The 21,255-nt window shown below is 39.5% G+C and overlaps 1 protein-coding gene across 1 annotated transcript in view; it reads left to right on the forward strand.

Annotated features, from left to right (window-relative positions):
• Positions 1–1,343: 1,343 nt before the first annotated feature.
• Positions 1,344–21,255, forward strand: part of LOC148846185 (Subtilase family protein) — a 93,875-nt gene continuing 73,963 nt past the window's right edge. Inside the window, exons 1-6 of the mRNA XM_088954696.1 lie at positions 1,344–1,839; positions 1,957–2,420; positions 3,485–3,638; positions 16,320–16,717; positions 17,263–17,358; positions 18,335–18,407. Coding sequence (XP_088810822.1) covers positions 2,209–2,420; positions 3,485–3,638; positions 16,320–16,717; positions 17,263–17,358; positions 18,335–18,407 — 933 coding nt within the window. The 5' untranslated portion in view covers positions 1,344–1,839; positions 1,957–2,208. The remainder of the gene's footprint in view (positions 1,840–1,956; positions 2,421–3,484; positions 3,639–16,319; positions 16,718–17,262; positions 17,359–18,334; positions 18,408–21,255) is intronic.

Below are 21,255 nucleotides of genomic sequence, written 5' to 3' on the forward strand. Positions count from 1 at the left end.
CAGAACAGGCCATCCGTTCGAACCATCGACCCAAAAAACGGTGGTCAGAATGATTCCATTTCAAGTCGTATGAGTTACACGCTCGAATGACATAACATCATGGTTTTAAAACTGACCTGGACACTGAACCGGTTAGGGTCCAGTTAACGAGTCGAATGGTTGGCCCATTCTAATAAAAAACAAAAAAAATAAAAAAATGGTCAAAAGCGTTTGAACCGTTTGATATCTAATTATCTAACAATATTTATATATCTAATAATATTTATATAATTAGATAATTATATATATCTAATTAAACCAACTCGGAGACCGAACTTGTCAGGGTCCAATTATCGGATCGAATGCTTGACCATTCAAACCGAACAATTGGCATGTTTTGACAAAAAAAAAAGGTCAAAACCATTCGAATGATTCAATATTTAATTGTTAATAATATTTATAATAACTATTATATATTTATATATTTAGATAATTATATATATCTAATTATCTTATATATATCTAATTATCTTTAGATGAAATGACTTCTTGATGGGACTACAGCAATAGATCAAGGCTATGAATTTCCGTTTTAGCTCTGCGCTGAAACAGAGAGAGTGTGTCGTAGCAAAAGTGAAATCCTCCCAAACGGGCATTAGTGTCTGGGCAATCTGTACACGGTATCGGTAGCGGGGTTGCCAATTGCCACGAAGTTGACTACTGCTAGCCTCTGACACATTTGGTGCTGCAAAATCACGGGTTGGCCCTACGGACTGTGAAATAGTTGCCACCTCACCTTATTCCCACCACCAGGGCACCAACACGGTAAGTCACAATACAAAACCACGTGGTTTCTCTGTATAGATTCAGATGGTGGGCAGAAGTTACTGGCGCACCGATCATAGTCATTCGTTCACCTTGTAATGATGTAATCCACCGATGATCTTGCCAATGACAAGATTTCAGTATCGTATGATACTCATATTATTGATCAGATGGTTAGAAATGGATCCATTTTAGGGACAATCCAAAAGAAAAAGGGGGTATTTTGTGAAGTTCTCGGAAATCGGAACTTTAAAGTGGGCCCACATTCCACAGATTTAACGGTTGTATGATGGCATGGCCCCACAAATTATACAAAAAAAGTTCAAATAATCTGTACTCAATCAAAAGCAAAGATAAAAAAAAAGATTCCAATAATGGAAAGAAGAACCTCATCTATTGCTGAATTGCTTGATTTTGCACTTTTGCATGTGCACCACCATATAGTGTACAATACAGCACCGTCCCACGACACTCCCACCAAGCACCAAGCCACCATCTCCACCTTTTATATGCTCCAATTCAATGTTCTCTCCAAACCCACACTCCAAATTAATCACGGGTAAAGATAGTCAAAATATTAACAAAATGTGAAGAGAAGAAAATATCAAAATACAAAAGCTATTTTTATCTCTCGCTGTCTCCCACCTTTGAAAAATTTAGAACGTTGGGAACTACTAGAACCATCAAATAAAAATAGGCTGACCAGTGACCATCATCTTCGCCATCATTTCTCAGATAACCCACCAGCCAAAAAGAGTCTTCTTCTCATTCCCTTGTGTCTATTTCTTAATTCTATTTGAATTTTTTAATCTGGTTGATTCTTGTGCTGACTGTTCCACTACAAGACGAGTAAAACAGTCGAGAAAGAATAAAACCAAAATAAAGAAAACGTTCACTTCTTCCTCTTCTTTAAAAAAGAGAAAAAAAAGAAAAGAAATTGAAACGTTTACAGTCACAGCAACCAAGAAAGTTGCAGATTCTCTCTTCAGCTAACAACACACTACTTTAAGGTGCCATCTTTTGGAGAACAAAAAGGTGCTCTCTCTCTCTCTCTCTCTCTCTCTCTCTCTCTCTCTCTCTCACGAGAAACCCATTTCCGTTTCCTTTCGTTATTTTGGCTTCTTATTTATGGAGGATTTATGGGTGTTGCAGTTTTTCTTCTTGGATATGTTTAGATAGCAGAGAAGGGCCTCTGGTTTTTCTGGGTTTTGATCCTCTGCAACATTCGCCTCTTGTCGGTTGGGTTTTGTTCCTCTGCAAGATTTATTTCTTGTCGGTTTTTGAACAGGGGGAGGAGAAAACATTGTATTTTGATGGAGGCCAGGAGGAGTTGCTGACGAGTTTGTGTTGTTTTGTGGTTCTTATCTCCTGGGTTTTCCGAATTTGCTGTAGTTTCTTTCTCAAATGGAGAGCGTTTACTTTTGTATGCATTTAACGGTTGTGCTTTGGTTGGGGTTGTGTATGGGAGTCTTTTGTCAGGAGGATTCAGTTACAGCAGTTTATATTGTTACTCTGAAACATGCTCCTGTAGCACATTACAGTAGTGAAGCGAGATTTGAAGAAGCTGGTCTTAGAAATGAAGCTTCTGGGAGAATAAGTAAACTGGACAAACCAAGGTATTTTTATTTCTTTAAATGTAGTAATGCTGGTTTGGTAAGGGGGCTTGTTTTGTACTCGGGTGGAAATTAATGGCTTCGTTGAGGTCTTGTGTTAACTTCTATTGTGTTTCATTTTATTTTTATCTGGTTTATTCTTACTATTTGTTTATTTTTACCTTTAGACTTTGTGGTAATTCCCTTCGAAACAGGGTACATTAATTACTTTCTCTTTCACCTTCATTTCAGTAGAAATCATGTTGCTGGGATCTCTGATTTTTTGAAGCCAGTTGTAAATTCAAATTGACTGATTTTAGTGATTTCTCTTTCTTTTAAATTTTTACGGAAAATTTAGGAAATTAGACCGAATTATTTGCTTTTACTGATGGGTGTTCATAACTGGTAACGTTAGTACGTTAATTAGATTTAATTCTTAGACCCTCTTTAATTATTTCTGTGTGCTTTTGGGGCTGAGGGGGGCTTCACAGAATTGTGTATAGTAAAACATTGGCACTTTGGAAAATCCAATGGATACAATTTTTTCTTTCATATGGTTTATTCGGACTGACCAATTGTAAATTTGTCAGAATTTCACCTTATGTCCGTTGTAAAAATTAGTAATTTCTATTTTACTTTTCGTGTGTACAAGGATGAGGTTTGGAGTCAAGAAATAGTTCTTACTTTTTGTTTTTGTAACTGTTTATTTTTTATCTTCATATTTGGAAATAAGCACTTCCCTAGTTGAGTTCACTGAATCCAATTATAAAGCTATATCCTCCAGTTTTGGTTTAGTAGAAGTTGGTTATTTCCAAATTCAGTAGAGGTTACGGGGTGCCCAATAATTATAGAGCATGTTTAATCCTAGGCAATTAGGCATAAAGCCCTGACTCTCTATGTATCATAGTTAGTGGCTATTTATTGTTTATTTGATGATGTTTCCTCTTACAAATTTCAACCAGAGCTGTTGGTTTCGTTCAATTTTATCTGCCAAAAGGAATGCTTAAAATGAGATGTTTAGGCATTTGTGGAATTTAGGTTGTTTTCTGAGTTAAATGTTCTCGGCATTTATTCTTTTCTTAATGCAGAAATATCTCAAGGTCAGATCATCGTTATGGTTCTTATCTGACCCGGGTACATGATTCTCTCTTGAGAAGGGTGTTGAGGGGGGAGAACTATCTGAAGCTTTATAGCTATCATTACTTGATTAATGGATTTGCTGTGCTTGTAACACCTCAGCAGGTATATTATCTGTGTCTATTCTCTTTATTATATGCATTCTTATTATTTTTCTTTCTTGTCTACTTTTTATTGATTCATCTATGAAATCTTTTGTGTACCTCTGGGTTGAGTCAGAAAATGTTTCCGACCAGATTATTCAATTCCGTAAAGAATTTGATCTTGATGAGCATTTTTTCAAACTATTTTACTAAGCTTCTAAATTTGAGCCTTCAACTTGTTTGGAGTTTCTTGAATTGCTGTTATTGATAGTAATGGCAGTATGGCACATTAGCGCTATTTCGGCAAGAAGAAGCACTGGATCCACAACTCAATATGCCATCTGGGATGATGATATACAATTGTGATCATTTTTCAAAAATCCTTTTTTTTAAGAGAAGGTAAAATATATACATATTAAATGCCAAAAAGCAGAGAAGAGGGTGGAGTGACCACCTCTATACAATGAAAATCTGTATAGTTGATAATCTTCTCAGAATTACATACAAAAAGGAACCAAAAGAACTCAAATGATTCATAGTGTCTTCTCTCCCAGACCTACAGAATTTTTTAGCGAAACTTCCTTCCCAGCAAATGTTCTCCGGCGAACTGAAATCAGATAAGAAAAAGAAATGGACATGAAAATCCAGGGGCTTCCAAGAAAAAATCTATCGGTTTTTCAAATGATTTACCAACCTTCAATGCTGATAACCTGCAAAATATCTTGAAAATTGTTTGTCCTTGAGGGGAGTCACGAACCATGAGGAGTCGTCAAACCGGGGTTTTGTACACGAACACACGTGTAAGACTTGTACACAAGAGATGGACACCACTTACAATCCAAAAGCCTAAGCTATTGGGTTATAGGCCACTCTTGTATATAAGTCCTTTGCACTTCTTGTGTCTTTCCAATGTGGGACTCTCTTTCATTCCTCATTCCGTACACCTACTCACATGTGCATCCCAACAATCTCCTCCTCACATGTTAGTTTCTTTAGCCACTCCCCCTAAAACGGAAGTTGATCACCAAGCTTGACATGTGCCATACTGCACTGCATGCACAACACCAAGATCCCTTGTTCACGACCATAGAGAGCCTACCACCTCCTACTACCTATCTGAACACACGTAACCATGGGTGGTATCATGGGAACCACATACATGCTCTTGAAAACCACTCACCAACTGCTCTCACCCAACCCATTCAACCATGGGGAACCGGTAGAGCCATGAGAGCCATCACATGCAAACTACTCGACCATGGGGAAAGGAAGCAAAGCCATGGGAGTCACCATCATATGTTCATCTGTCAACGCTTGCACCCAGCCAAACCTTCGGCTCTGATACCATTCGTTGGGTCTTGAGGGGAGTCACGAACCATGGGAGTCGTCAAACTGGGGCTTCGTACATGTACACGCACGTAAGACTTGTACACAAGAAATGGACACCACTTACAACCCAAAAGCCTAAGCTATTGGGTAGTGGGTAAGTCCCTTGCACTTCTTGTGTCTTTCCAATGTGGGACTCTCTTTCATTCCTCATTCCATAGACCTACTCACATGTGCACCCCAACAAAAATCACCTAATATAGGTTAATGGAAGATAGCAAATTTGAACCTGTGGGTAGGTGGAGAAAGGAAATCTCGATCAAAGCAAAATTATTCAAGTTTGAAGCAGTGAAAGCAAGGAACTTGATTAACCTGAAGATTAGAGAAGATAAAAGAGCTATGGTTTACCTCTAAAGAGAATTGGTAGCTTGGCTAAAAGGTTTTTTTTGGACATGGGCCACATGGCTTTAGTGTCAAGGAAAATGCAAAGTTGGAAGAACACATTGAAGAGGAATGGGAAGTTGTTTGATGGCTGGTTCATCATGTTAACAAAGCGGTTTGGGGAGGGCAGAAAAAATTTGATCTGCATTCCCCTTGGGAACAGAGAAAGGGTTGGCTATTGTTTGTGGAAACTTTGCAGGAGTTCCTTTGGAGACATGAAGAGGAACTAAAGGCTAAGCAGATGCTATAGGCTAACAAGACCTAATCGTTGGTCGTGGCAAATGAGGAGACATGTGACAGTGGAAGCCAGAGGTTCCTGCAATAGCACAAGAAGTTTGCTGTATATCAACAAAAAAGTAAAATAGTAGAGTTACATCGTAGATAAAATCAAAGAAAGACTAAAATTTGAAGGCCCTTTCAAGTTACGACCATTCCAATACAACACATTCTCCATTCAAATGACAGAAGGTTTAGTGATGGATGATAGGTCAATGGAATCTGAGTGCAAATCATGTAGAGCGGGCAGAAATTTTCAAACATGTGCCAAAGACTAATAGGGTTGGTAAACTAGCAAGTGAAGCAAAAGGGGTAGGTGGCCCATATTATTCTAAGCCTAAGTCACATGATCACTTAAAGGGTTAGGTGACTAGTTTGGTCCAAGGGGTGGGGGAGGGGGTGGTGTTGAGGTCTATCATCTCCTCACTTGACTCCAACAGCCCCCTTAGCTACTGTAGCAACAATAAAGGTTTTGAGAAACCACCCTAACACATCTAGGAGCTTGGTTGAAACTGTGATGGCTTTGAATAACAACTGGGTATGGAAGATGGTGGCAATGACAAACACCTCAACTCCAGACAAACCTAATATGAAGTTCAATAGGGTTGAGCGTGATGATTTTGAAGAAGATTGTGAGTGATTTTGAATACCTAAGGTAGGTGAAGGATTATGAGACAAAATAATATTCTAGTATCGGGAGTGTTCTCTCCATTAAAGCCTGTAACTTGTGGGATGATGAGATGTGAGGGATGGAGCTCCAATTTGAAGACCACTAGTACAAGACTTCTTTGGTACCGAGAGAAGAAAATATTGAACGTCCTACTTCAACCTTCTAGGTGGATTTAGATGTAGCTGAAAGAGAATATGGAAAACAATCAAAGGGCATTCATAGGATATTCGTATGTGGGATTTAGGTCTTGACACTGACCCAAGCAAAGAAACAATGGAGGAATGATCAACAAATGTTATCCTAGTTTTACTTGACAAGGGATCCTTTTCAGCGGGTAGTGAACAGAGGAAGGCTTATAGTAGTTTGGAGCAAGGAGTCTCACTTCTTTGCAGATCCAACTAGTGCCACACCTCAGTTTGCTTCTGACCGAAGTGCCACAGTTAATTGGGTCTAGGTAACTCTTTTTTTTTTTTGATGAATAGGGAACTCTTGGATGGTAGCTTAGAGAAAGAGAGGGATAGAATTATGACCAATATCCTAGAGAACCTAGTAGATTTGGCCCTAGAGAAGGTGTTGGTTGGAGAAGGGTTGGAATACCCCAACACCCAAGTGTGAAGGACTTGTGTCAAAATTTTCTTGAAGCTTAGGTGGGAGTAGTGACGCAAAGCCAAGAAAGGAAGGATTGGAAGAAAAGAATCAAGAGAGAAGGGAGGTAGGGGAAACTAAAGTCTACCTAAGAAAGAAGGGAAAGCAAAGGACAAGAAAAAAAGTGGGACTAAGAAACATAAATGTGGAATTAATTACGAGAGGGAGGAAGGTAGGAGAAAGGAAAGAAGAAAAGGGGGATGCTGATTGGAATTACTCAAGGGAATCTCAATCGGTTGAAATGAAGATAATAAGATGGAATGTGGGGGATTAATGTGTTTAGGAAAGAAAGACCAGACTTGGTCCAACAGCCTATGTTGTCTGAGGTGGATAGAAAATGGATAAGAAGTATCTGGGGATCTAGAGGTCTTAGTTGGTCTTTTGCACCTTCATGGGGAAACAGGGATTTTCACCATTTGGAGGAATGAGAAAATGGAATGCTTGGAGGACTTGGTATGTGTTTGGAATGGGGGGCATTTATTGACCAAACGTTTTGTACTTGATTTGTTTGGAAAACCGAGAAAAGGAATAATGAACCCATTTATTGACACTTTAGCGCTTCCCCCAACGGTAGATGTGCACATAAACCGAAGCACACTTTTGCAAGTCCCTATGCGTACACATAATGGGGGAAATGCTGAAGTGGCGCCTATATGGCAGCGTTTATTTAATAAATGCCCATGGTTCAAAGCACCCTCTTAATTGGCCAATACTCAATTTCCCTAAAAATCAAGAGAGTTTTGGATTGAAGAGAGTGGGTCTTAACAAATGTTTATGGCCCTAATTCTTTTTGAGATTAATATGGTTTTTGGGGGGGGTTGTCTATAATTAGGAGATTATGGGAGGGCCCTTGGTGTGTGAGGGGTGATTTCAATGTCATAAGATTCTTGAGGGAAACAAATAACCCAAACTTAGGCATCACAACTAGCATGAGGGAGTTTAATGGTTTAATTAACTCCCTTGAATTGAGAGAACTTCCACTATTGCAAGTGGATTTTACTAGGTTAAACTTTCAATTCCCCCAACTTGCTCCAAATTGGATAGATTTATCTTCTCTTATGATTGGGAAGAATTGTGGGGGACCCTAGTAGCAAGGGGTTTGCCTAGAGTTACATTAGATGGCAAATGCTCGTGCTAGGTTCTCTTCAATCAGCAAGATGGTGTGGGAGGACAGGTGTGGTGAGTCTAGTTCTGAACTTAAATCTGTAGCTACTTCTTGCTATAAGAACCTTTATAAAGAGAAGTGGGTTTAGAGACCTTTTCCCTCTGAGCTCCAATTTAATAAGTTGAATGAAGAGCAGAAAATCTGGTTAGGGAGACCACCATTCTCAAAAGAGGAAATTAAGGGTGCAGTAAAGAAGCTAGAAAATGATAAATCACCAGGTCCTGATGGGTTCTCTAATCTATTCTACTTAAATGTTGGGATATTATGAGAAGTGATCTGATGCAGGTGTTTCAAGCATTTCACACTAATGCCTCCTTTCAAAGAAGTCTGAATGCAACTTTCATCACTCCTATTCCAAAAATTGAGGGGGCTATCAATATAAAGGACTTCAGGCCCATTAGTCTTTTGCACAGTTTCTACAAAATCTTGGCTAAGGTTTTGGCTGAAAGAATGAAGTGTGTGTTAGGCAGTGTTATCTCTTGTAACCAAAGTGCTTTTGTCTCGGGTAGATAGATGGTTGACTCCATTCTCATTGCCAATGAATTGCTGGAGTCCAGAAGAAGAGAGGGGACCCTAGGTGTTTTGTGTAAATTGGATATTGAAAAAGCTAATGAATTTTGGGCAGCTTTAGAGAAACTGGACCAGAGTTTGTATTAAGACTCCTAAGTTCTCCATCTTGGTTAACGGGCAAACGACGGGGTTTTTTGGAAGTTAAAGAGGTTTGAGGCAAGGTGATCCTCTCCCCTTCTCTTCATTTGCGTCATGGAAATTTCATCTCTCTTTAGCAAGAAGGTTGTTGAGAATGGGCTTTAGGAGGGCTTTGCAATTGCTAAGAAAAAGTTAATATTCTTTAATTTGCTGATGACACCTTATGCTTTGTTGATGCTTCTCCTAATCAACTGGAGGTGGTGCTTGGAATTTTGAGTTGGTTTGAGGTGGTGTCTGGCCTCAAGGTTAATTTGAGTAAATCTCAGATTATCCCTATAGGTTTTGTTACAAATCTAGAGGTTTGTGCAGAAGTTATGGCTTGCCAGACTGCCCATCTTCCGGTCGAGTACTTGGGGCTCCCTCTTGGAGCTAAACATACTTCTTCTCAGATTTGGAATCCAGTGGTTGAAAGAATGGAGAAGAAATTGGCTTCCTGGAAAGCTGAATACCTTTCTTTCGGGGGAGAGTGATTTTGATTAAGAGTACTCTTTCTAATTTACCTACTTACTTCCTCTCCCTCTTTCCTATTTCTTCCTAAGTGGCTAACAGATTGGAGCAACTACAGAAAAATTTTCTCTAGAGAGGTTGGGAGGAGGAGAAGAAGGTTCATGTTGTAAACTGGGATCAAGTGTGTCTTCCTAAGGAAGTTGGAGGGTTGGGAATAAGAAAAATGAAGAAATTCAATTCTGCCCTCTTGTGTAAATGGCTTTGGAGATTTGCAAATGAAAGAAATGCTTGGTGGAGAAAGTTGATTGTGGACAAATATGGAGTGGATTGGGGTGATTGGAGATCCAATTCTCCTACTTCAGGAGGGATAAGCTCCATTTGGACAGGTATAATGCTAATTTATTTGAGGAAGGAATCGGTTACAACTTGGTAAATGGGGAAAGAATTAAATTTTGGAAAGACTCTTGGTGTTCTGAAGTGTGTTTGAAAGATGCCTTTCCTCTCTTGTATCAAATTTCTGTAATTTAGGACTCCTCGGTGGCTGAGAATTTCAATGTGGATGGTAACTCTTTCAGTTGGAACCTAACTTGTAGGAGGTGCCTCTTTTACTGGGAAATTGAGGAATATGCAATTCTGTTGGGCCTGCTCCAAAACCAGAGGATTGACCCAAACATGGAGGATGCTTGGAGATGGAAATGGGAAGCTGATGGCAGGTTTTCTGTAAAGTTTATGTTCAGTAAGTTGATAAGTTCAGGTCAGGAAAACTTTCCGGCTAGGCAGATTTGGAGCTCAATCAGTCATTCTAAAGTGAAGTTTTTGCTCCGGACAATGGCTTTAAATAAATGTCTTTCCAAAGTTAATCTAGTGAAACGCGGCATACAGATTTCGGACATGTCATGTGGCTTATGTGGTGGGTTAGTAGAAACTACTGAACATCTGGCCTTACATTGCCCAGTCTCGAAATATATTTGGAGGCATTTTCTTCAAGCTATGGAAATCAGCTGGGTAATGCCAAATTCTGTGAAGGATCTGCTGTTGTGTTGGCAGATTGAGGGTCTCAGCAAGAAAGGTATCTTGGTTTGGAAGACTATCCCGGCTGCTGTGCTTTGGACTATTTGGATTGAAAGAAATAACAGAATTTTTCAGGGCAAAGCTAAATATTCAGAGGAATTGATGCAGAAGGCTGTGGGAAAACTTCTGTCCTGGGTGTCGGCAATGGAGGTGTTTAAAAATCAGAATTTGAGTCTGTTGTTTAGATCTCAGAACTGGATGTATCTGTAATTTGTGATGGCTCTAGGCAGCCTCTAATGGCCTAGGCTCCCTTGTACTGGTTCTTGTTTTAATAAATTACCTTACCTTTTCAAAAAAAAAAAAAAAAACAAAAAACAAAAAAAGAGTTACATTAGATCATTGCCCTGTCTGCATTGAGAAAGAAGTTCCCAGTGGAGGTCATTCTCTCTTTAGATTTGAGAATATGTGGTTTGAAGATACTTATTTTAAGGAGAAGTTGAAGGATTGGTGAGGGGGAATCAAATCTTTGGGAGAAAGAAAGTAGTGGGTTTTTTCTAGGAAATTAAAGAGTTTAAAGGAGAGAACAAAAGTCTGGAATACGGAGCAGTTTGGGAGGATAGAAGAAGTTAAAGATAACCTAATTGCAAGGATTGAGGAGTTGGATAGGAAAGAGGCCCTCAAAACTCTATCAAAAGAGGAAAGAGATGAAAGGTGGAAGCAAAAGCAAGAATTGGAACAAATTTTAAGGAAGGAAATTAAAGAGTTTAAAGGAGAGAATAAAAGTCTGGAATACGAAGCAGTTTGGGAGATAGAAGAAGTTAAAGATAACCTAATTGCAAGGATTGAAGAGTTGGATAGGAAAGAGGCCCTCAAAACTCTATCAAAAGAGGAAAGAGATGAAAGGTGGAAGCAAAAGCAAGAATTGGAACAAATTTTAAGGAAGGAGTATGTTGGAGACAAAAGCTTAGGTGTAAATGGCTTTTGGAGGGGTATGGCAATCCTAAGTTTTTTCACTCACTTGCAAGTGGAAGGTGGGAAAGAAATACAACCCACAGTGTGGAGGTGGAAGGTCAAGAGATAAGAGAGGGTCGGGAGATTACAAGGATTTTTGTGAATCACTTTAAGGCCATATTCTCAATTTCAAGTGGAGTATTGTCAGATTTGTCGGATTTGGGTGGGATTAGAGTTTCAGAAGAGGAACCCCATCTTTTAGAGAGGAATTTCTCTTTGGAAGAGTTCAAGGAAACAATTTTCTCAATGGAGAGATCTAAAGCCCCAAGACTGGATGGTTTCTCTTTGGCTTTCTACCAAGAGTGTCAGGATTTCTTAAAGCTAGACCTCTTGGAAGTTTGTAATGATTTTTTTTCTAAAAGGAAAGATCTATCAAAGGGCAAATGCCACTTTTATTGCATTGGTTCCAAAGAAGAGGGAGGCCAAAACTCCTGAAGATTTTAGACCAATAAGTCTAGTAGTTGGGAGCCTTTACAAAATCATTCCAAAATTTCATTTGGAGAGGCTTAAACATGTTTTACCCTTGGTAATCTCACCATTTCATGGGGCCTTTGTGGAAGGAAGACAGATTGTGGATCAAATCCTAGTGGCTAATGAGTGTGTGGTGGAAAAGAGAAAGGGGAAAGAGAAGAGGTTGGTATGTAAGGTGGACCTAGAGAAAGCTTATGATCTAGTGGATTGGAAAGTTCTACAAATACTAAAGAGATTTGGGTTTGGAGGAAAATAAAGTCTGGATTGGAGGTTGTGTTAGTTCAGTTCATTACTCAATTCTTATTAATGGTGTAGCAAAGGACTTTTTCCCGGCCAAGAAAGGAATTAAGCAAGGAGACCCTCTTTCCCCATTCCTTTTTATACCTTAGTAAGCAGAGGTCCTAAGCATATTTACAAAGCTTAATCAGGAGTTGGAGAGTAGGTAGAAATCAAGTGGTTGTCATCCACCTCCAGTTTGTTGATGCCACAATAATGTTCTGTGAGGGGGTTACCATGGAAATGGTAAGAAATTTGAATTTGTTGATTGATATGTGGGTGTGATTGGGTTGAGAATTAATTGGAATAAAAGTGGAATTGTAGAGATTAATTTAAAAGAAGGGGAACTCCTGAGGTTCACTGTGACTTTGGGCTGTGAGGTTAAGAACTGGCCTATGAGTTTCTTAGGATTGCCTCTAGGTGGGAATCCTAGACCAAATGGGTTTTGGAAGCTAGTTGTTGAGAGATTTAATAGGAAACTAGCCCTTTGGAAGCAGAATTATATCTCCCTAGGAAGAAGAAGAATAACCTTGTGTTGAGAGAAATATTATATTTGGTTGTATTTGAGTATATTTGTAATACTGATAAATTATGGGGACCTATATGTATTTATGGGAGAAAAAGGGGTTTCCGTGTAATTCTGATATATTTCAGTCTGTTGCTTATTTACGCTAGTGGTTGTGTGAGATTAGGGTTGGAGGAAGAGTGAGGAAGAGAGTGAGTCAGAGTGAGAGAGAAAGAGGACTTCCCTATGAAAGAAATTTGGAGTAAGCCTATCCCACCTAAGTTCAAGCTCTTTGCTGGGAAATATTCCTTGGTAAGGTAAATACTAGTGATATGCTACAGAGAAGAAGGCCTTTTGCTTGCCTATCTCCTCACTTGTGCTTCTTATCTAAGGAAAGTGGTGAGGCCTATCTCATTTATTAATCTTCTGTACTTTTGTGCATCAAATTTGGGAGTTTTTCTATTCTGTTTTTGGTTGTAAGTGGATCTCCCCTCAAGATGTGGTGGGTATTTTCAATCCTGACTTCTTGAGGCAACCTAAGAAAAGAGGAAAAGTGCTTTGGAGAGCTACAAAGGCAGCAATTTCTTGGGTGGTTTGGGAGGAAAGAAATAATAGGATCTTCTTGGAAAAAAGCAGAGCACTAGAGGAAGTGATGGACGCCATAAAGTTGAAGGTAGCAGCACATTGGGTAAAAACATTGGTCAGCTTCCATGACTTCTCAATCACTGATATTTTAAGAGCTTGGATTGAAGTAGCACAGTCTTTGAGAGAAAAAGATAGAGTAAGAGAGGACTGGAAACTGTCAGAAGGCAACAAAATCAAGTTGATCTTTGATGGAAGCTCTCTTGGCAACCCAGGGTTGGCAGAAATAGGAGGAATATTCAGAAACTCAGAAAGGAGGATTTTGGCTTTGTTTCAGGGCCAATTGGTGTGGGAAATTCTTTAAAGGCTGAGCTTTTGGCTAGGCTACAAGGTCTTCAGATGGAAAAGCAATTGGGACTTAGGCAAACCGAGGTGGAAGGAAACTCAAAAGTAGTCATTTCATGGGCAAGTCACAACAGACGTGCTCCTTGGACCCTTCAACATATGATAAGGGAAGTGGAAAAGATTGCAAAGGATACAGAAGCTGACTCCTTAGCCAAACAAGGGGCCTTGAAGCAGCAATTTCTTTTGGGCTTCTATGTAATCTGAAATCGATAGTTGTATTTGGGACTTAGGCAAATCGAGGTGGAAGGAAACTCAAAAGTAGTCATTTCATGGGCAAGTCACAACAGACGTGCTCCTTGGGCCCTTCAACATATGATAAGGGAAGTGGAAAAGATTGCAAAGGATACAGAAGCTGACTCCTTAGCCAAACAAGGGGCCTTGAAGCAGCAATTTCTTTTGGGCTTCTATGTAATCTGAAATCGATAGTTGTATTTGGGTTTGAAAAGTTGGGAATGACACTCCCACTACCAAGTTGTACCAATTTCTGTTAAGCAAATATAGTATAATAAAATACATCTTCTACTGAAAATTCTATTACTTATAAAAAAAAAAATCTTCTACTGATAAAAAAAAAGAAAAAAAAGAAAATTGCTCTGGGAGAATTCTGAAAACTGGTGTGAACTGGACCCAGGGAAGTAATCTTTGCTATGGCATTCCTCATAAAAAATTCTTCTGTTTCTCTCCACCCACACTGTTCGAAATGTCGCACTGGGAATCAGCTGCCAGTAACTTTCCCTTTACAGATCAGCCTGCCTATGTGCTAGCTTGAAAGAGTCTCCAAAATGGTTTTTTGGGGAATGTCCAACTGATGTTTAGAGCACTCAGAATGCTGGTCCAAACCTTGTGGCTCTTGGGGCAGTTTACGAAGAGATGATTAGCTATCTCAGGGTCATAGTTACAAAGGACATAACTCATAGAAGGGAGAGTCGTGCTTCTGCTGTAGAGTTTGTACCTGGTTAGGCATATAAAGAGGGAAGCTGCCCAGGTTAAGAAATCCACTTTTGAGGGGATGTGATGGGACCAAAAAAGGCTGTGAGGAAAGTGTGAAGAGTGGGAACTATCCAAGTGTTTATGAAAGATTTGACAGAAAAGTTACCTGCTTTATGCCACTTGCACTTTCTTCTGTCTAAAGAATCCAAGTCTGGTCTTAGGTTCTGGAGAGATTGTAAATACTCCATTGCATGTTCTATCAACCTAATCCTGCATGTTCTTTCTGAATTTGGGAGATCAAACTGCCTGGTCAGATTCAGTAGGGAACCGGTCCACAGTTCCATCTTGTACTCGACTATGGAAAATGGATTTGGGAAAGAAGCAGAAAGGGCTTTCTCTCTCTACTGCAGCATTTTGTCCAAAATCTGATTTTCTGCTCATTCCCAAGTTTGTCAGAGTCTAAGAGATGCCCTCCACAAGTTTAGGATGGGCTTTTTAGATATCATTCTTCAAAATTCTTTTTTTTTGAAGACAAAAGAGAAATTTTCATTAAAATAAAAAGAAAATCATTACAACCCAGATGGTTGTCAAGATGACACACTAATATAACTAGTCAAAATGAAAACTTCTACAACAAATCAGACCTGTTAACTTGCTGAAATTCTGATAGAACCAAAACCCTCCACTCTCCCCCTCTTTGTTGGGCCATACACATTTGTTAGGCCCCATCTCCAGTCCTCATTTACTTCTTGCAAGCAAACTGATACCAAATATGTTCCTACCTTCTCCTCTATCTTCCTGAAGGGTCCTGGATCCCATGATATATGTTCCTACCTTCTCCCCATTCTTCAAAATTCTAGCTGATTATCATTGTTTAATGATGCCAAATGATGGTAATATGTTATGATTATCATCGTTTCATAATGTCAATTTGCAAGGTAGTACATATCCCAGGTGTGTGCAACTGAATGGTATCTAATTCCTTGTCTGTGAATGTCTTGGCAATGTTCAGAGATGCTTTGATTTCCTATCATAGACTTCAAATATTGTATAGAACTAAATATTGTATAAAGTTTTGTTTTATTAAAGTTGCTTATTCTATGATCTTGGTTAATCTCAAAGGCAGAGAAGCTCTCAAGAAGACGAGAAGTGGCCAATGTAGTTATGGATTTCTCAGTTAGAACTGCAACCACTCACACTCCAGAATTCTTGGGACTTCCTCGAGGAGCATGGGTCCAAGAGGGTGGACCTGCATATGCAGGAGAAGGAATTGTGATTGGGTTCATAGATACTGGTATAGATCCAACACACCCCAGCTTCTTGGATGACATTCTAGAAAATGCATATCCAGTTCCTTCCCACTTTTCTGGTGTTTGTGAAGTCACAAGGGATTTTCCATCTGGGTCCTGCAATATGGCCATACACATTTGTTAGGCCCCATCTCCAGTCCTCATTTACTTCTTGCAAGCAAACTGATACCAAATATGTTCCTACCTTCTCCTCTATCTTCCTGAAGGGTCCTGGATCCCATGATATATGTTCCTACCTTCTCCCCATTCTTCAAAATTCTAGCTGATTATCATTGTTTAATGATGCCAAATGATGGTAATATGTTATGATTATCATCGTTTCATAATGTCAATTTGCAAGGTAGTACATATCCCAGGTGTGTGCAACTGAATGGTATCTAATTCCTTGTCTGTGAATGTCTTGGCAATGTTCAGAGATGCTTTGATTTCCTATCATAGACTTCAAATATTGTATAGAACTAAATATTGTATAAAGTTTTGTTTTATTAAAGTTGCTTATTCTATGATCTTGGTTAATCTCAAAGGCAGAGAAGCTCTCAAGAAGACGAGAAGTGGCCAATGTAGTTATGGATTTCTCAGTTAGAACTGCAACCACTCACACTCCAGAATTCTTGGGACTTCCTCGAGGAGCATGGGTCCAAGAGGGTGGACCTGCATATGCAGGAGAAGGAATTGTGATTGGGTTCATAGATACTGGTATAGATCCAACACACCCCAGCTTCTTGGATGACATTCTAGAAAATGCATATCCAGTTCCTTCCCACTTTTCTGGTGTTTGTGAAGTCACAAGGGATTTTCCATCTGGGTCCTGCAATAGGAAGCTCATTGGTGCACGCCATTTTGCTGCATCTGCTATCACCAGGGGAATATTCAATGCTACTCAGGATTATGCTTCACCATTTGATGGTGATGGCCATGGAACGTGAGTTTTCTCCCCTTTCATTCATGTAACTTATTTTATTGACTTTGAAAGCTGTAAAACTTTGGTCTTCAGTAGTTTTCTTTATTTCTTTTCTTTTATTAATCTTTAGAATGAATATTCAGTCACCTGTCTCATAGGCTTGGTGAGCCCAGATCTTGATTGGTCTCATTTGGAGATCTTCCAGGTTCAAACAATCTGACATTGGATGATTAAATCTCCTTTATGTGTCATATTTTTTTTTATGGTGCAAAAAGAATTTGGTTATCTGAGCAGTGAAAGCCTTTTCATTGCTGCTTCCTACCATCCAACCAAGCTATGTTTGAGGAGATCTCAACCACAGAGGAGGATTAATGTTCAATGCCAATGCATGGTCCACAAGTGTAATTAGTCCACATATAAATGCTATCTAAATACTTTGGTTGTGTCTTTTCAGAGTTGACTTATGTTTTAGACTTCCCATAAAAAAGAAATACAGAAAAAGAATATATTTCATTTATTGGCTATTCTTTCCAGAGGCAGCTGATTATTTTTCATGTGGAATACAGGCACACAGCGTCCATTGCAGCAGGGAACCATGGCATACCTGTAATTGTAGCTGGACATCACTTTGGGAATGCAAGTGGAATGGCTCCTCGTTCCCAGTAATCAATCTATTTATAGTTAATTATTTCTTATATGAGTAATATACAAGCAATTTATTAGACATAGATGCTCAGTTTTTTGAGAATAGAAATATAGATCCATATGCAAAATATGTACAGAATCATAGAAATTGTTTCCATGCTGCTTCTCTCTCTCCCTCTCTCTCTCTCTCACACACACACACACACCACACACACACACACACACACACACAAACAAACAAATAGATGCATACTTGCTGCCACCTCCAAATCTATTTATAGTTAATTATTTCTTATTAGTAGTAATATACAAACAATTTATTAGAGATAGATGCTCAATTTTTTGAGAATAGAAATATAGATCCATATGCAAAATATGTATGGAATCATAGAAATTGTTGCCATGCTGCTGGTCTCTCTCTCTCTCTCTCTCTCACACACACATACACACACACACACACACACACACACACACACACACACACAGACACACAGACAGACAAACAAACAAATGGATGCATACTTGCTGCCACCTCCAAATCTATATGTACTAAAACTTCAGCTTCAAAGATAAGAACATTAGGGTGTTTGGCTAGCTTTCTAGAATCTGGATTTTGCTCAGAAATGAATTTTAACGATAGTCAAGGTGTTTGGCTAGGATTCTACAATCAATTCTAATCCAGTCTAATTTTAGATTGTGCTTTCAACCAAAATTTGGAATTTAATATAGTGCATCTTCACAGAATAATCAAACTTCTAGACTTCTAGTATAATAATGAAAATCTGATGAACTTAATGGTTATATTTCAGTGTCTATAATATAGAATGTTATCCAAATGCCACCACATCTAGGTTCTTAAGCTTTAATAGCCTGTTGGCCTCTTGAAGTTGCCATGTTGGAAAATATATTTCTAATTATATAATTATTTCATGTTACATAGACGTTCTCAAATCTTTTCAGGTCATTATTTAATACTCTGTCAATTTGTTTCAGCATTGCTGTTTACAAGGCACTATACAAAAGTTTTGGAGGCTTTGCTGCAGATGTTGTTGCTGCCATAGATCAGGTATGTGGTAATTAATTTTTATTTATCTGTTAGCTTGAAGAGGTAACACATTTGTCATGTGGCTGGTGCACTTGGGTTTGGAAATCTACTAGTTGATGCATCCCTCCAGAAGGTCTTGTAGGCCAAAATTTCATTTGACTTGATCATCTATGGTGCTTTTGTGAATATTAAGTTTTTTTTATTGATTACAATGTATTGGCACCTCAGCCCAAAGCCCCACCCAACCCAAGATAAACTAAGCTGATTGTTTAAATTCTAACACATCTTAGTCAGAGCTATTGGGCTTAGGCATTTTTTTTTTGCTAAAATTCAGAAAATTTGGACATCTCTTGTAACTTAAGATTCAATTCTTCTCATTGCTTTGTACCTAATTGTTAGCGTAGGGGTATTTCTGTCTTTATACCTTGATTGATGTTGCTGATCTGTAATGTTGTGTTGAAACATGTGCTCTTAACTTAAGTAAGGGCACATAGGTCTTTTCAGTTATGTTTTAATAATAATATAAATACTTACTGGCCGACTGGGAGAAGTCAGGTTGACTCTTTCAGTTCGAACCAGAATTCTCTCTTCTCTCTTTCTCTCTTTCTCTCTTTCTCTATCACTCTTTCTTCTTTTACATAACTGAACTCAGTCAGGCCGAACTCTAAGGCAGACTTGAATTCTATCATTGGTATCAGAGCAGGTTAAATCTGCCTAGATTTCTGCTTGCCTAGGGTTCATTATCTGCGCACCCTATCTAGGGTTTTCCTCTTTTTTTTTTTTTTTTTTTTTTTTTTTTTCTGTGTTCGATTGGAGATAAGGGAAAGGGCTGAAAAGGAGTGATCGCCCTCTTCCCTTGGGAGTCTCTATGCCTCCAATCAGGTCGTATGTGGTCGGTTGCTTTGATTTCTGAGATCGCCCTCTCCAGTAGAGGAAGAATAGAGGGCCGAATTGTGTGTGGCTGTTGTGTGTGAAGCGGCTGTTGTGTGTGGACTGCTCTCCTGCTCGCATGGGTGTTGCTTCAGCGATAAGGTAAGAGATTTCAGTTCTTGATATTAGTTATGGATTAAATAGGAGGTGTGTTCAAATCATTTGCTAGTGTTTCGGCCAGTAAGAGCTAGGGTTTATGCTGGTTTCTTTGTACATGTTGAAGGAAGAGATATGATCATATAGTGGTGAGATTTCAGGTAGTTGTAGGAGCAGGGTTTGTGGTGTAAAGAGCACACATTCCAGCAACAATTAGTGCTGCAATCAGTGTGACAGGTGTGACCTAGTGGCGTGTAGTGTGCAGATCTCAGTGATAATAGAATTCAGCAAGTGTGCAGAATTGGTGATAACATAATGGGAGACAGTAATGATTATAAACCTAGTACGATGGTGCCTATAGACTACCTGAATGTTCAGATGACCTCCATTAAGTTAAATGGAGAGAATTGTATGCCTTGGGCTAAATCCGTTGAAGTCTTTCTAAAGGCAAAGAAGAAGGTAAAACATATCAGAGAGGAGAAACCCTCCTCTGACTCTCACGAGTATGAAGATTGGGAGCAAGAGGACGCTCAGATCATCACATGGTTGTGGAATAGTATGGAACCTAGGATTAGTGTGAACTTCATGTTCCTTGATACTGCCAAAGACGTGTGGGACCATGCGAAAAAATTGTATTCGGGGCAGGACAATACAACCAGAGTTTATTAGCTTTATCAAGAGTACTTTAATCTGCAACAGGGCAATCGGAGTCTTGAGGAGTATTATGCCAACATGAGGAACATACGTAATGAGTTGAATGTCTATCATCCTCTCACTTCTGATGTCAAGATTCAGCAACAACAGAGAGAGCAGCTTGATGTGACTAGATTTTTGGTAGGACTAAAGTCTGAATATGAACCAGTACGGGCTCAGATATTAGGGGGATCAGCTCCTCCGTCCCTAGAAGAGGTATTTGCTCGACTTCGGAGGATTTCTATCGGATCTACTGAGAACTCTAATATCTCAGATAGATCTGCCTTTGCTGCATCGAGAGGCCGTGTTGGTAGAGGTGGAGCTCGGGGAGCTCAGTCTGGCTGTGGTGTTGGTAGTGGTTCTACATATGGCCGAAGTGGCAATGGTGGGTCTACTTATAATTGTGGTGGTGGTCGTACTGGGAGCAGAGATTCAGGGGGAGCCCGTGGTAGAGGACGTAGCTCAGGCCCGAGGAAGTGCACTCATTGTGGTATGGATGGACATATCATCAACTATTGTTATGATTTACATGGTCCTCCCTCAACCTGGGCCCGGTGACTCAAGTTCCAGCTTTAAATAGGAGAATCATTCATCTGACCAGTTGCCTCCTACATCCACAGATGGTCCCATGAAGGAGATGGTGAGTGTTTCCCGTGATGAATATGAGAGGTTTATCCAATCACAGCAGAACACGACAACTTTTGCTCACTCAGGTATGGCTTGTCTGGCATCTACACCCAATCCCTGGATCATTAACTCTAGAGCCTCCGATCACATGACTGGAACTCTAGGTGTGTTTTTCTCCTTATCTCATTGCTCAACATCACAATCTGTCACCCTTGCTAATGGTTCCACATCCTCAATTTGTGGTGTTGGTAATGTTGACCTAGATCCTGTATCCCTGTCATCAGTTTTGTATGTTCCTAAATTGCCTTTTAACCTTATGTCTATTAGTAAGCTGACCAAATCACTTAATTGCTCCATTACCTTTTATCCTTCTATGTGTGTCTTTCAGGATCCCAAGACGGGGATGAAGATTGGTGGAGGGCATGACGCAGGTGGACTGTATTATCTTGACGGTGGTGGTGGTAGAACTTCAACAGCTCTCCAGTCATCTCTTTCTCCTCTCTAGTGGCACTACCGGTTTGGT

Source organism: Nelumbo lutea, chromosome 7 (assembly GCF_056320005.1).
Source record: "Nelumbo lutea isolate HS-2025 chromosome 7, American lotus-T2T, whole genome shotgun sequence".
Lineage (NCBI taxonomy): Eukaryota > Viridiplantae > Streptophyta > Magnoliopsida > Proteales > Nelumbonaceae > Nelumbo > Nelumbo lutea.